At 39.8% G+C, this 16,919-nt stretch overlaps 1 protein-coding gene across 8 annotated transcripts in view; it reads left to right on the top strand.

The window, feature by feature from the left end:
* The window catches only part of Zbtb40 (zinc finger and BTB domain containing 40), a 71,099-nt gene that overhangs the window by 35,021 nt on the left and 19,159 nt on the right, over nucleotides 1-16,919 (top strand). For all 8 annotated transcript variants that reach the window (XR_002396962.2, XM_021263024.2, XM_021263023.2 and 5 more), the window contains 6 exons: nucleotides 8,422-8,614; nucleotides 9,328-9,470; nucleotides 13,076-13,268; nucleotides 14,939-15,075; nucleotides 15,695-15,896; nucleotides 16,458-16,591. Coding sequence is in view for 7 of the 8 variants with exons in the window: in XM_021263024.2 (XP_021118683.2) it covers nucleotides 8,422-8,614; nucleotides 9,328-9,470; nucleotides 13,076-13,268; nucleotides 14,939-15,075; nucleotides 15,695-15,896; nucleotides 16,458-16,591 (1,002 nt within the window). In the remaining variant the exon portion in view is untranslated. The remainder of the gene's footprint in view (nucleotides 1-8,421; nucleotides 8,615-9,327; nucleotides 9,471-13,075; nucleotides 13,269-14,938; nucleotides 15,076-15,694; nucleotides 15,897-16,457; nucleotides 16,592-16,919) is intronic.

Below are 16,919 nucleotides of genomic sequence, written 5' to 3'. Positions count from 1 at the left end.
TTGTGTTTGCAAGGCAGGCAGCAGAACCACTGAGCTAAGTCCCTGGCCCACTCAAAGGGCTGTCTTGCTCTGTTTCTGAGCTGCTTTTTCTTTTTTTTTGCAGTAACATAATTGAGACAGATCCCCACCTGTGTGCTCCCACACACCTGACCCTTCAGATTTGATGAGGCACTTTTGATCCCTACTTGCTTCCGCTCTGACTGCCCTGCTTCCCCCTCTGAAAGCCTTCAGCAGAGTGAGGTCCACCCCCCCCCACCCCCCGCAAAGCAGACTTGCTTGTCTGATTGGTGAGGGTGTGGGGAGGTTTTCAGTCAACTCAGTGTCTGTTAGGGACTGTTAATTCAGCTAGCAGTGGCTTCCAGTATTTACGTGTTTCCTGATTTACAGCAGGTTACTTTTTTAAAAAACCAAATTCAAGGTCTAATATGGATTTTAACTGTATTAATTAACATTTGGCTATAACTATAAATTGTTGTCTTGGGAAATATGCTATTTATGAGAGAGGGCTGACCCCAGTGGCTCTCTTTGGGAGGTTTCAGGTCATTAATCCTTAGTACTCTTTATACTGATTATGCTGAAGGACACTTTGGTTTTATATATGTTTGTACTTCTTCTTTGTATATTTATTCTCTTAGTTGTTAAATCCATCATTTTTGTGATCAGTTTGTTACCTTGACAGCTTCTAGAAATACCTTCATTTTTTCCCTTAAGCCTTTCCCTCCACTTGCGTTTGGCTACAGAGGAGCAGCATTATTCCTCAGATCAGCAATACCCAAGTTATTAGTATTGCTCCATACTTGCTTGAATTGTGTTTTGTGCTGTTTTGGGGGGGGGGGGTTTCTTCTTTTTTTTTGAACATAGTGGCTAGGTCCTGGCTTAAGAAAATGTCTGCTATACTTGGACTCATTCAACATTTCTTTCTTTATTTTCTAATCCTTGCTCTAATCTTTTGATGGCAGTAACATTATTAGTAGTTTGGAAGAGCACTGATTCACTGTTGGTGATCATTATAGGCTTAGTTATTGCTTCCTTGGTTTTAGAGGACCGAGTAACAGCTGTACAGATCACTTGGTGGCTATATTTAAAACTGATTCTGGGCCCGGGATTTTTAGCTCAGTGGTTTTGCCGCCTGCTATGCAAGTGCAAGGACCTGAGTTCGATCTCCAGTACCAAAAAAAAAAAATCCTGATTCTGTTGTGGCCCATACTAAATCTTTTAAATTCAGAAAGAAAAAGGGGAAAGATGCTCAGAGAATATAAGATTAAGTTGAATATAACGGCTGGGGATGTAGCTTAGTGATAGAGCTCATGCCTTAGCAAGCATGAGGCCCTGGCTTTGATCCATGGCATTGCCATAAATACATCCATATATATATACATACACACATACATACAGAGATGCCACTTATACTTAGGTCCTCCACTTCTTTTCCTCTTTTGTGCTTCTTGTAGACAGCTTTATAAAGACATATGATTGACATACAGTAAAAATGTATTTAAAGTGTATAATTTGATAAATTTTGATCATCGAAATCAGAAGAGTAAACATTTGCATCACCCCCCAAAGTTTGTCACATCCTTTTATAATCCAGCTCTCCTGTCCCATACTGCATTCTCTTCTCCCAGGTAATACTGATTTGCTGTCAATTTGGATTAGTTTGTATATTTTATAGTATTATATAAGTGGAGTCCTGTAGTATGTATTGGTTTTGTCTGGCTTTTATTCAGTGTAACTATGGAGATGCATAATTATTGTTACATGTTGGTTCCTTGTTATTGATGAGTAGTATTCTCCTGTATGGATGTGCAGTTTATCTTACTTTACCATATATTAGCATTGTGACTTTGAGTAACTTAGTCTTTATAAGCTTTAATTTCTTAATTTGTAAAAAAAGGGATACATTGATGGTCATGGTAGAGCAGGCCTGAAATCCCAGCATTCTGGGAGGCTTAAACAGAAGGATTGCAAGGTCAAGACCATGTCTCAAAATTTAAAAAAGGGCTGGGGATGAAACTCAGTGCAAATGTCCTATATTCAATCTCCAGTACTACCGAAAAATTTAAAAATAAGAATTCATCATAGAGTAACTATAAATTAATTAGGATTATGTATATAAAGCTTATGGTGAAACGTCAGGCACATAGTAGGAGCTTAGTAGTTTATACATAATCAGGAGTTTGTTTATACATTAATCAGGAGTTTAAAACTTAATAGACCTCTAAGCCCCTTTTTGCCAAATGTGTTATTACATCTAATGTCATGGTTGTTTATAACACATGAAATGGTTTGCTATTACATTAAGCTTAATTAGTAAGACATACTTTCAAATAGGTGCCACCATCCACTTGGAAGTAGCTTCCTGAGCCGCATGAGTAGTGTCTAGTATGAAGCAGCCAATCTCTATAACAGTGGTACAGCGTATATGCCTTAGTCACTTTTTAGCTAGGACACAATACTGATACCCATAACTTAAAGGAGAGGTTATTTTGGCTCACACTTTCAGTCCATGGTCAGCAGGCTCCAATGCAGAACCGGTGTGGTGGAAGGGCGTAGCAGAGGAAAAGTGTTCCTGTCTCGGTGCCAGGAAGCAGAGTCAAAGGAGGAGCCTGGGAGAGAGATAATAACCTTCGAGGTCACACCCCCAGTGACCTGCCTCCAACCAGTCCCCATCTCCTTACTGCAAGTCAGCAGTGAACTCTTCAGTGGACTGATCCACTGATGAATACAGCACCTCCATGATCTAGTCACCTTCCAGACACACAAGGCTTTGGGGGGACATTCCAGATTTAAACCATAATGGTATATAAAAATCATTGGGTGTGCTTGTTAAAGCATATCCCTCCAAACCTCACTTCCAAAGAGTCTGATTCTTAGGTTGGAGGTAGAGCCTGGGACGCTATCTTTTAACAAGTCCTGCTGTCTTGCTATCTGAGGACTACATTTTGAGAAGCACCGCTTTAGAAGTTAACAGCCTAAAAAGTTCTTAGCACATGTTTGCATATGTCATAATGTCTGTGCTGGCACCTTTTAGTGTTGTGAGTGGCTGCAGAATGCCCCTTTTCTGCAAGTGTTACCCATTGCTTACTCCTTGATCCAGCAGAAGTTTATTGAGCAACTGAGAGAAGCCAAACACTGACCTGGTTGCCAGAAAAATAAACTAAAACCCAATTTCTATCCTTACAAAGTGTCTTAACGGCAAAGAAATTCTGCCACACATGTAATTTATTTTTTTCCTGGGAAGTATGCTTGGTAGTCACCAAATTATAGGAATCACACTGTAAGGTTTCAGTGATGAATGGATTTAAGAACTGTTCACTTGGAATGATATTATTTTCAGTTTTATTACAACTTTAAAAATCATTTGGAGTTTATTTGCTTTTTTGTTTATGCATTTTTAGTTCCCAAGGAGCTTTGAATAATTTTGGTTATTGCTGGTTGTTTTGTTAGTAGGTTAATCATTATAACATCACTGATGATTTAACATTAAAAATAATTTACCACTCTTAAGTATAATTTTGAGGCTTGTTGAGGTTCGTGAGTGCTCTGGTTGAGACAGAGACCTGGGATGTGCAACCGGCCAAGATTGAGTTGAGGGAGGACACTGTTCAGCAATGTCCTGATGCTTTTATTTCTTGAGATAAGTGATGAAAGGTGGCAAAACCATTCCCTCAGCAGTGATTGCAGCCACGTGAAAAGAGGCCAGGCTGCTTGAATTGTGTGAAACAAAAGCCAGAACTGATTTACAGAGTGATGTTCTGGGTGCTGGGGTGGGGAAGTGTCTTCTGCCAGTCTATATCCCAGTGTTACATCGCCTAAACATTAGAAAAAGCGAGCAGTGACTCAATAGGCTCTCTGGGAGATCTGAGTAAAATCTCCATTTAAAGCCAGACTTACATGTTTTTTGGTGGTTTTTATGCTAGAACTTTTTTTTTTTTTTTTTGGTACGGGGATAGAACTCAGGCACTGGAACCACTGAGCTATATCCCCAACCCTATGCTAGAACTTTTAATTGTATTCTTTATTCCTAGCCATGTCCCTGATTTTAATTATTGTGTATATAGCAAAGTGGATCTTTGATGAGAATATGGAGCTCACTTTCTCTTACTGATTCTGTGCTATTTGACTCATTTTTTACCTAAAGTTCTTGTTTTGTTTGTTTGTTTTGTTTTTGGTACCGGGGATCGAACTCTGGTCCTTGCGCTTGCAAGGCAAGCGACGGAACCACTGAGCTAAATCCCTGGCCCTAAAGTTCTATTTTTTTTTTTTTTGTACTGGGAATCTAACTTAGGACCTTGTGCTTGTCAGGCACGCGCAGCACCACTGAGCTAAATCCCTGGCCCCTACCTAAAGTTCTAGAAAAGACTCCCAAAGCAGAAGACCTGGTAATACTTTTTCTCCTTCAACTGTATTTCAAAGCCAAACAAGTTTCCCCTCCTGTGTAAATCCACTTTGGAGGCCTGGTCAGTAGTGCAGGTCTGTATTTTGAAGACTGTGCTCACTGACAGTGGAGGATAACCCTCTCGAGTGAGTTCAGAGTGGGATTCATTTTAAAGGTTGTCAAGAGATGAAAATACATCGCTCTTTTTCCAGATCTCCTCTTGTTAACTATTAAGTGTGGGATACGCAACTGTATATAGAAGGACTAGTAACTGTATAGAAAGTGAATTTTATTCATTTAAACAAACATTTATTGAGCACCTAGTAGGTACAGTTGATACTAGTCATTGAGACCAAGAAGACTAGTACAGATTGTCTTACATACTACATTATGTTCAGTGATAAGGATTCTGATAAGTCCAATAGGATCCAGTATAAATGGATTTAATTTACCCTTAAAATTGGGGTGATAGAACTGAATGAAAGGAGTGCTGGGTTTGTGGAATGAATGCAGTATTTCATCCAGGCCATTCCCTAGCCCCTTGACCTTAGGCAAGTTACTTAACCTCCCTGACACTCACCCAAAGTAGCAGTAGCCATGCTGCCCAAGACTGGCCTAAGGAAGCAAGTAGTCTACACAGTGTCCAGGATGGTGTTGAGTGATTATAGTCATATCATTATTTTTAATTTTTATTTATCTTTTTTTTTCCCCAGTGCTGGGGTTTGAACCCAGGGCTTTGTGTCTGCTAAGCAGGTGCTTTACCACTGAGCTACACTCCCAGCCTTGTCTGTATCATTATTGCCATCACCTGACCCTCAGCATTCATGGAAAGGTTCTGGTGAATAAGAGTAAAGTATAACCCAAATAGATGTGAAGGTAGTAGGCAAACAATTGGGGGAAGTAAATTCAGTTAAAAGACATGAGTTAGGGAAAAGATTAAATGGTTTTTCCCATATCATCAATAGAAAGGAAATGTCTCATCTTTAAATACATTTACCTATATTTCACTCATAGGTAAAGTACTTTGATTATTTGTGTGACTGTGTGTTGGCATGAATCTACCCTTAGTCCCCTGGGAATGGAAGGAGTTCCAAATGTATGGTTAAAGAAGACCTTTTGAAAGAGCTGTTTCAGTTCAGCTCAGTTACATGGTAGCAGCCTGTCAAAATATGTGACAAAGACAGACACTGTTTCGGAAATGGAATTGATTATCATAGTAAAAGCAAAAGTGCTAGCTGTGGTGTGGGTCCCCAGTAGGTTCTGGAAGAAAGAGCAGGGCTGTCCAGGCAGCTCTCTGCTCCCTCCTGGTCCTTTCTTTTATCAGCCCATCCCTGCTTCTCTTCCCAGATGGTCACCCTAGCTTTACTCCTAAGCAGTGGAGTTAACAAATGTTTTAATTTCACTGCTGAGTAGTTCTGCAGAGGGAAAGAAAGCAGAGAGGATAATGAGAAGCACATCAGATGCTGCCTCTGATGAAAGTTTCTCCTCCCCCCAGCTCAAGTGACAAAGCCAAACACACTGTACACTGAGAGTGGTGGGTCTGGGATATTCAGAGAACTTTATGTGGAAAAAAGAATAAAACCTGGCCTAGGACAGAATGAGATAGCTATATGCTATATCAATTAAGACATACAAAAGGAAGGAGAGGGAAAGTAAAGAGGAGGAAACATGTTCACTAAGAACATTAGCCACATATCGATTGTTGTGTAACAAATTACTCTAAAATTCAGCAGCTTCAAACATTTATTACTTGCAGCTCTGTGGGTAAAGAACCCAGAAGTACTGTGGCTGAGTCCTTAGGCCACAGTTATGTCAGCGGCGGCTGCAGCCATTTCCAGGCTCAATGAGGGTAATATCTTTTTCTTAGCTCACTTCCTTGGCTGTTGGCAGGCCACAGAAGATCCACTTCCAGGCTTACTCACTGACTGTGGGCCAGAGACATCTATTCCTTGCCATAAGGGCCTCTTCCTGGGGCAGCTCATAGTGTGGCAGCTTGCATCTCCCAGAGCAGCGTGCGAGTGGGTGCATGCACACATGCATGTGGACATATACACAGCAGAAGTCATAGTAACTTCACCTCCAAAGGGGCATCATCCCATTACTTTTGTTATATTCTCTTCCTTAGAAGCAAGCCAGGAGTTCATCCCACTGGCTGACTATCTAGAAGCAGGGGTCACCCAGAAGCTGTTTGTAGGCTGCCTGCTTCAAGGTCCCTACTGCTGACTGTGGAGAGCATTCTAAGGAGATTTGGGACCAACTCACAAAAGCAGGACCAGTTGAATTCATTTACCCATAGAGATTAAGCATTCAACTCATGCCTTTATTTCTTGTTTGTTATTTTAAAAATAGAAGATGAGTTACCTTAGGCTCGTGGCAGTTATTTACTCTAATCAAATATTAATGTGGGTTATTAAACTGTGTTTTATCTAAGTTTACTTTTGAAGATGACCAAAACACATGGGAAATCTTTTTTAAAGTTTAGTATAAAGATTCCACATATGAATATCACATGAACTTTTCATTTTGGTTACATGATATTTTTTTTCAAAGTATTGCTAAAACAGAAACACTCACTTTGCCTTCTGATTGGTCTTTCATCTGTTTGTATGAAATGTTTGTCAGACCAAAGAAAAGAATCCTCATTTTTAACATTTTGCTACTAGGGTGGTTGATATTTTACTCTGGAAGATTCAAGATGGTGAGCATAGTTGGTGGCCCTAAGAGCTCTGCTATTTAAGACAAAGCAGAAATTGTGTGGCTTTAGATTAAAACAGAGAATTTGGGATTAGGGCCCATCTTCAGAGATGTCTGTGAAATGTGATAAAGCTGAGTAGTTGAGAGCATTTCTCACCCCCCACCCCCCCCACCTTTTAAAAGCCGAACCAGGGATTGAACTCAGAGCCTTCACGTTGAGCTACGTCCTCAGCCTTTAAAAAAATGTTTTTATTTTGAGACAAAGTCTCAGTAAGTTGCCTAGGCTGGGCTTGAAGTTGTGATATTCCTCCTGTCTCAGCCTCTCAGAGTGCTGAGATTATAGATGTGCACCACCACACCTGGTTGAAGGCTTCTCAAAAAGGAGAAAAAAATGAAGGGTTGAGACCAGTCAGATCTTGCTTACGGTTATGGATTTGGGAGCAGAGCAATGGGGAAGGCTTAAAAGGATGGTCAGAATTTCATGCACAATGCTTCAGTGTTGCCAAAGTCAGAGGAGAACTGAGAACTGATGCAGAGGTGGTAACAATGCCAAATCCCACAAAAATGTCAAGGGCACAAGGCCAGAGGCAAGGCTGGTGTGTATTCAGTGTTGGTAAGGGGAAGAAACTCTGAAGCCCCTTTAGATTGGAAGGAGTCGTTAAAGTAGGATAATTAATATGTGAATCATATTTTCTTTGACAGCTGGCAACTGCAAGCCAACACATTGTTAGCCTTAATTGTTACAGAATATATGTAAAAGTAATAAGGCTCATGTCTTTCTAAATAGTCTATCATTCATAATGTAAATGACTTTAAGTGATTTTTCTCCCCTAACTTGTGAGATTTTAATTGCATTCTCAAATAATAAAATGACAGTTCATTCAATTTGAAATTCAGATATCCTTGCCTAAGAAATACTCAAAATGTCATAAGATTCAGAAACATATAATTAGGTAAAAAGTGTGTTAATATGTTAAAAATGCACTGAACACCTACTGTGTGCCAGACTCTGCTGGCTGCTGAGAATGCAAAGCCCTAGAAAGCATGATCCCTGGCTTCAGGAAGTCTATTAGGATAAAAAGATAAAAGTTTATAATATAATGTGACAAATGTAAAATGACCTGCAATAAAGAGAAAGTGGGGCTGGGTTGGAGAAGGCCTCCCAGCAGGGTGGAGCATGGATTGGAGTCCTCCCGAGGATGAGCTGGGAGCCCATGGCACAGGGTTTGCTACAACCCCTGCTGGGGAAGCAGGTTCAGTGGGTGAGGGATCAGCTCGTGGGGCCCTTGCTTGCCAAGTATGGTTCTTGTGACTGGCCCATCTCTCTTTCTGGATACTTCATTCCACAGATTGTAATGGAATGTCTTGAGGGTAAAGGAGGACCTGCAGCATTCCAGAGAATCCTGGAGAAAGTAAGAGCCGAGAGCCTGGATGTGCAGACTGTTGTGTCCCTGCTGAGACTGTACCAGGATTCTAATCCTGCAGTAAAAACTGCACTGTCAGGCCCACAGCCAGAAGATGCAGCCCCAGTGCAGCCAAAAGGTAGGAGGGAGTCCTCTCCTCCTGAGTGACCGAGATTGAAGGTTGATTTCAGTGGGGGCTGGGGATGTAGCTCAGTGGTAGAGTGCCTGCCTAGCATACACTATGCCCTGGGTTCCATCCCCAATGCTACCCCCCTCTCTCCCCCCAAAAAGTTGGTTCCAGTGATATGTACCTTCAGTGGCTTAGTTATTAAATGGATTCCACATAGGTTCTAATGTCATTACAGAAGCTGTGTGTTAAATATATACAAGCTAAACATAAGCCTCCATTTCTATGCCCTACTTAACTAGCCTGATACCTTAAATTGGAGAATGCCATCAGTGTTCCCCCCTGCCTTTCAAAACCACATATCCAAAGCAGTGCTTTGGGTGCCCAGGGTGCCCAGGGTGAACTGGTTCACTGACAGCACTTAAGAGGCTGGAGTTTCTCTCATTTGGGTTAGGTACAAAGCAGTGGCCTTGCCAACCAGAAGTTAACCTCTGGCTGGCTCTGAAGCTTTGTGTTTCGACAGATAAATGAAACATTTTTCCTTTCATAGAGTTTAAACAGAATAATAAAGTATTTTCCACTCTAAAAGTGATTCTGCATTCAGGTGCACAGAATAAGCTGAGAATCACTTTACTATTCTGTTAGATCTCTCTTGACAAACCAGGCTGTCATTTTCTTCAAATTGACTAGCTTTTCTTGTGTGTCTCTAATTCTTTCTCCCCCAGGGAGCACAGGGGAGGAAAAGACCTTGTCTGTTCTGTTACTGGAACACAAAGAGGACCTGATACAGTGTGTAACACAGCTGAGACCTATTACGGAGTTCCTAGAAACAGCCAAGGAGGAATTCCTGCCTGGCACCGAGAAAAGGGTAACTGTGTCAAGTATCTCCCCACTCCTCAGAATTGATACAGCAATTTTTTTAGTAAAACCTCTTCTCTGGCACATAGCACTTTTTAGCTTGCAGGATTTTTATACCTACTGCATAGTAATCACCACCAAGTTCAGATTCTTGTTTCATGCCCCTTGTATTTTGTGCAGTATTTCTGAGGGCTGTGCACCTTGTAGTCAGTGTACTGTGGAGTCAGTGTTTGGAGGGACAGATGGGTGGATATAAGATATTCCTGCTCTGACTTCATGAGTTTTTATTATAAACATTTGCCAAGAGTTAAAATGTTTAGGCATGTTTGTAATTATTATGACAGTTTTCCTCTTTATAGAAATGATACCTGGTTAATATGGGAAATCAGCAAAAAGAAAAAAATCAAATCTTACCACTCAGACTCCTGCTAACATTTTAGAGCATGTTCTTCCTACTCTTTGTTTGACTCATCTTGGGATGAAGTTACACAGAACATAGTTTTCTAATTTGGATTTTACATTTAATTTCATTACCTAGAATATGGGATTTTAGCAGCTGTACTATATTCTAATGGATATATCATAATTCATTAATTATTGTGAGACATTCATTTCCACTTTTTGGCTATTACAAATAATACTTCAGAGGACATTCTAATAGGCAAAGTTTTACCTAATTCCCATTTACCTAATTCCTATTTCCTTAGAATAATTTTTAAGAAGTGGAATTTTGGAATAGAGTACAAAAATGTTCACATGTGTGACACACATCGCCAAATTGCCCTTCAGGAAGGTTGTACCAATTTACTCCCCCACCAGCTTGCTACTGAAATCCTCATAAAGCTGCTAGCATGACTTCTCAAGGCAACTAGATAACTATATTTGTTGGTGTTATTGATTTCAACTTTGTGCTAAAAATATTTTTATATCTGAAAGGAAGGAACAAGGATGGAGAACTTTTGTGACATCAGTTCTTAAAGCTGTGGGAAGTGACTTAAATGTTCAGGAGAGAAAATGTTTGGAAATCACTGGTGTAATAGCTGAGCACTGGATTCATGGCGAGGACTGATCTTTTATTAAAAATAGATAAGCACAACCTCTGATTTTAAATTTTTAAGTTTCTTGAACTTCTTAGAGAAAGATAATATACCAAAAAAGAGTAAACAACTGTTTTTCTCCTAAGAGTTCAGATTAAGTGTAATTTCAGGCATTCTAAGTGAATTACTTATAGTGCTAGAAGTACCTGATTCCCTGTTCAGTGATTTCGTTCTATTACTCATTCAAACCTTCTCCTTATTAGTTAGATTGAATGTGTCCTTTGAGCTGTTTCATTATCTTAGTAAAGCAGGACTTAGAGGTAGAGCCAGGTTTAGCCTCATTCTTTGCAGCAAGATCGACCACACTGTCATTTTCCTCTGTCACTTTCAGTTTACTCAATAGTGAAAGCTGAAGCAGAAGAACTTAAATTAGTTACAAACCACGAAAATGCTCCTTAAGAATGAGGTTCCACCAGAGCGACATTAAGCTGTTCTTTCTCATGAAAATTGAAGCAAACTAATGTGGTGGGAGTGTAGAGGTGAATGTTGATCAAGTAGCCGCACAGTGTTTTGACATCACGTGGAACATTAACTGGGCCTTTCAGAACTTTTTCTTTTATGACTTTATTCCTATAGTAGGTGTCTCAGCCTTATTATTTGTAAATAGCTTGAGTCTTGCTGTAAGTGGTCAATAGGAATGTTCTCAGGACATACAAATAATAATTACTATCACTGCCATTTGTTTATTGCTTACTGTGTCCAAGCTGTAGACCTTTTAAACACCACTGAATTTTACCCTTCCAGAAGCTGTATGAAGTAAGGAATTTTACCCTCATTTTAAAGTAAAGATACTGGGACCCAGTCTTCAGATGAAACACATTCTCGTCACTGTGCATATTGCTCCCCAATGATATGAATAACATTGTAGTTTCTTAAAGAGCACATATGTCCTAGGAGTTATGCTAGGCTCCACAAATAGCAACTTCTTCCTTTCTTTCTTCCTTCCTTCGTTTCTTTCTTTCTTTCTTTTTTCTTTCTTTCTTTCTTTCACTCATTGTTTTTTTTGAAACGGTCTCAATATGTAGTTCAGGCTGACCTTGAAGTCACCATGTAGCCCAGGCTGGCCTTGAACTTGTAGCTATCCTCCTGTCTCCTAAGGACTGGGATTATAGTCGTGTGCCACCACACCCAGCTAGCAACTTCATTTTATAGAAATGACTGTGTTCAAGTGTTAGTATGATTATCTTCATTTACAAATGAGGAAAATAAGGTTCAAATAATTAACTTACCCAGGCTCACACAAGAAATAAATAGTAGGACTATTGAAGTCCTACTATAGTAGGTACAAATGAAGTCTGTCTGGTTTTAAAGCCCATCCTTACTCTTAACAATGTCTGGCTGCCTTGTTATGTATCAGATTATTGCTTAGCAACTAAGATATAGAAGTGAAATCAGTATGGTTTTAAAATATAAGCTCTTAAATTTTAAATTATGATTCATTTAGTAGAAATGCATTACATATTAGACCTTAAACAAAGAGAATAACTATGTTCTATATTGACAAGGAATATGACAACTTGGTTTAATATATATATATATATATATATATATATATATCCTTTTATTTATATATGTAAAGCCAATCTGGTTTTAAAACTACATTCATTATTTTAAAATAGGGATTAATTTGATAATGGCAGCTTCTGGCCTATGACCTTGACTAATCTGCTTGATTGTTTCTCTGAGAGCTGACATTTCCCCAAAGGAAAGCTCAAAATTCAGTTACAGTGAATCTATGGATTACATATATTAAAATAATCTCTGCTTTCTCAGTTCTGTCAGAGCCATGTTATGCATATTGCATTGTAGTCCAATAAGAGATGGTTCTGTTGTTATAGGAAAATACCTGTCATGTGTTTTATTTCTCAGCCTTTGCTAGAGCCCTGTGTCCTTTTGACTCAGAAAGTTGTTTGGCACACCAAGGAAGAACAAGGGAGTGGAATTGTTGAGTTATGATTAGAACTGATATATGTGGCCATTGAGAATGAAAGGAATGGATATAAAAGATTCACAAGGAAACCCAGAAAAGCTTTTTATTTTGGAGACCTCAGATAAGTTATCTGGGCATTTAAATTACTATGGAAAGGAAGCAAAATAATAGAATTGTTCTGAAAATTACAACCTGTACTAACATCATGAACTTTACTGAACACAGATTTAAAAACATTGTAACTGTTAATTGCCAGTCTGTTTCTTAGTCTTAGTGTCTGGACTGTATCACACAGTCCAAGTGTAAGAATGATTTCAATAAATGTGAACTGTTGAAGGCAAAGAATACACACAGACTTACAATTGAAAAAGAAAGATTCTCATAGAGCTACTTGTTTGGAGAATATTTTGGATTTTTATTGAAACAGAGTAAGGAAGGGTCCATGACAAAAATCATGCTAGAAACCAACACAGGAGGACTTGGAGACAGGGCATCTTGTAATACCATCTTGCTGGGTTTTCCAGTGTTGTGGCAGATAAATTTTGAATTGCCAGTAACTGCTGTCTGGTTGATTGCTTGCCACTGCAGGTGATTCTGAATTGCTGTGAGGGCAGAACACCCAAAGAGACAATAGAAAATATGTTACACAGAATAACTGAAGAAAAAACCCTGACTGCTGAGAGTTTGGTAAAACTCCTCCACGCTGTGAAGATGACGTTCCCAAACTTGGACCTTCTGCTGGAGAATTTGCAGAAATTAGCCACTTTGCCCAATACCACAGGTATTAGTTAATTGTTCACTCTCTGGACTGGAGCTACTCTGACAAAATTAAAGCTTAGAATACCCTTTGGCTCCATGCTGGGACGTAAGATAACATTAGGAAATGCCACAGCAAATCAGAAAGTCACGAATCAGTGGTCTTCAGTATTTCTGGAGTGAAGATCTTAACTCCGAGAAGAGACTCTTCTCTGGTAAACTCCCTCCTGCTGCTCCCATGGTACATGGTTTATTAAATGATGGCTCTCTGAGACCGTCCAGGATCACCTGTGAAAGCTGCAGGAACAAACTCCTCACAAGGCTCAGCATTCTGACAAGTTTTGTGGACCAGTGTGAGCTGCAGAAATGCAGCTCTTCATCACCCTATTCCCACTTGTCCTGGGCCTAACCACCCTGTCCATTCAGCTGGGGGAATGAGTCTGTTTGCATTCCTCAGAAAGTCTACGTAGAGCCTATTTTCCCATCCCACAGCATTTAGAACTGAGATGGCTTTAAGAAAAAGGATACTTGGGAAATAGGAGAACTTTGAGTTTACAAAAGTAAAATATACTTTAAAAACTTGGATAATTGCAAAAATGAAAAGAAAAAATTGTAAAGTCCTACCACTCAAGTGTATCAGTATTAACATTTTGACATATATTATCAATATTAACATTTTGACATATATTATTTTTACAATGTTTAGATGCTGTGTTTTATAATACTTATAGTGTCCCCTACTTAACAGTGTAACATTTTCTCCACATTTGATAAAGCCCCCCATAATCCTGTTTTTTGAAGGCTGTGTAGTTTTCCATCATAAGGATGACTGTGAGTATTACTCATGTCCATACTTGAGGGCAGGTAAGGCACAATGGTTAATACTATTGCTGTAGTGTCAAGACAATCTGTGCTTGGAGCCTGACTCCACCATTCTGTGACCCTTAGCAAGTGACTTAACCTTTCCCAACCCTGTTTTTTCTTGAAACAGTTATGAGAGTGGTACCTATCACATACATTTTTGTGGCTCCTATGAAATAATACTTACAAAACATTTAGCACAATGCCTGGCACATAGAGGGTACTCAGTAAATGCTAGTCTTTGTGCATTTGTTTTTTGCCTTCAGATAATTTTTTAAGATTAAATTTCCAGAAGTGGATTTATTGGGTCAAAGGGAGAATAAAATTTTAAATATCTGCAAAGCTAAGGGACATGCCTGATCCTTTTGATTTTTTTTTTTCTTTCAAGTAAGTATAACTTCTTAAAAGAAAGTAGCTAACAGATGGGCTCAGAGGGCAGCTAAACAGCACTGTGGGGCAGCTTCTTGACGGGCACAGTCCTGACTTGTGGCTGCTTGTGCTTTGGATCACCACATGATCCTTTTCCTTGGGCTTCACAAACAATACCCCTTGAGTGTGTACATCTGAATCTCTTGCTTGTACAGCCTTCTCATTACCCTCCTGTTGAGCAGTCACTGGCTTCCACCACCTGGCACTGACTATCAAAGCGTTAGTGGTTTTATGACCTGAAGCACCAAGAGTCAACCAGAGGAGATCTGAACATGTGTGTGGGTGCAGCCCCAAACCAGCAGTTGGACTCTGCTTGCGCTCATCTACCTCTCCCATCTATAATGGCTTTAGTCTTTAGGGGGTTTTGTTGCATCAGACAATGTTGTTTTGGTAATATCCTTACAGTCCAGCCAAACCCTGATGATTATGGGACTGAGCTACTGAGACGATATCATGAAAACCTGTCTGAGATTTTCACAGACAACCAGATGTTGCTAAGGATGATCTCACACGTGAAGAGTATAGCCCCTGGAGAAAGAGAAGTAAGAGCACGGTGAGGTGTTGAAGAGAGGGAGGGTAAGGAGGAGAAATATTGACATACATATATGTATTTTCTACAAGTATACATACACAGCTATTTTTTTTTTTTGGTACTGGGGATCGAAATCGGATCCTTGTGCTTGTGCAGCAGGCGGCGAAACCACTGAGCTAAATCCCAGGCCCTATACACAGCTATATTGAGAAATGCTAATTAGAGAAGGAGAAATAGAAGGTAACTCATTTTTCTGAGGCAGAAAAATAAGTGGGATAGTTGTAATTTCTATGGTAAGAAGGAAAAACACTGAAAAGAGAAAATGAAGAACTTTGCCATGTATAATAGAAATGTGTCAGTTAAAAAAAAATTTTTTTTCTTTTTGGTGCTAGAAATGTGTAATCCAGAGCCTCACACATGTTAAGCAAGCACTCTACCACTGGGCTACATCTCCAACCACTCTCCCCCAAATAAATTTGATTTTAAAAAAGAAATCATGAGAGAGGAGAAGAATGTTGAAAAATTCCTACACAGAAATACATTCACTGTAACCCAATGCCTAGACTTGTAGCGCTGTAGCTGGGCCAGGTTGGAGTGTGTCTTACGTGTGTTTGTGTTACATCTTGAAGGTTATGGAGAAGCTTGTGAAACAGGGCTCTGGCTCAGGTGGTTTCAGCTCCCTGATGTCAGCAGTTCTAGAAGAGCAGACTGTCTCTGCAACAGCCATTTGGCAGCTACTTCTGGCAGCTCAGGAGACAAAGACCTGCCCATTGAACGTGGTTGTGGAAGAAATACGAAAGGAGCCTGGTGCCAGTGCTTTCTTCCGGGCAGGTAAATTGGCCTCTGCCATAGTTTTGCCTCCAGTAGAGATAATGGTCTATCTTTCAGGAAGTAGAAAAAGCTCTCGCATGGTAGTCATCCGTATCTCTGCCCTTCAGAGTAACAACGGATAGGCAACAACTACACAGGGTGAGTGTAGGTAATGATAGCATACTGTATGTTTCAGAAAGCTAGAAGGGATTTTGAATGTGTTTACAGAAGTGTTTAAAGAGATAAAAGTGCTTACCTTGATCTGACCATTACAGTGTGTACATGCATCAAAATATCACATTACCCCATAAAAATGTACAATTTTTTAAAGCAGTAAGGTCTTGCAATTTTGTTCAAGGATATAGCATTTAAAAACCTTTTTTAAAAAATTACAGTGATTACTCTAAGCTTATATTCATTATTATACTCTGATCACAGTGCTCTTTGTCATTTTCCTCACATGCAGCCCTAGATGGGAGACAGATGAAATGTATTTTCATTACGAAGAACTTCAGTGAAGAAAATGAAAGAGAAAAATGGTGTTCCTAGTTTGACTGAGTTTCCAATGTCCCTTTCTTTCAGTGACCACCTCAGAAACTGCTGCCTTAGAAATAGTCCTGAGGCATAACAAGTTGATCATAGAGGCCATCCAACAGAGGGGTGAGCTCAAGCCCTTTTCCTTGGAGGAAGAGCAGCTGGCCAGAACTTTGAAAGAGGTAGGGCAAATAAAAAGCAAACCAAATTCTGGAGAGGATTTCAGGATTGATGCCTGGGACTGCCTTCATTCCTCAGGGAAGAACCAACATCTGCTGAGTACCTGCTGTGTGCTTGGCCCTGTGTTAAGTTCTTTATAACCTTGGCTGTTTTAACCCCCCAACTCCGAATGTTGGGTGGTACCATCCCATTTTGCAGGCAGTGGAGCTCAGGCTCCCCATGATTAAGTTACAGGTCCAGTGAGCAAGATTTGAAGCCACAATTCACACCCAGTACATAACTCATACCTACATTTATTCCAATTGTCTAAACCTAGGTACATCTCAAGGG

This window comes from Heterocephalus glaber, unplaced genomic scaffold, assembly GCF_053883595.1.
Source record: "Heterocephalus glaber isolate CG9 unplaced genomic scaffold, H.glaber_assembly_v1.0 deba00001452, whole genome shotgun sequence".
Taxonomy (NCBI): domain Eukaryota; kingdom Metazoa; phylum Chordata; class Mammalia; order Rodentia; family Bathyergidae; genus Heterocephalus; species Heterocephalus glaber.
Note: the sequence above shows the minus strand (reverse complement) of the source record. Positions and strands in the feature narration are given on the sequence as shown.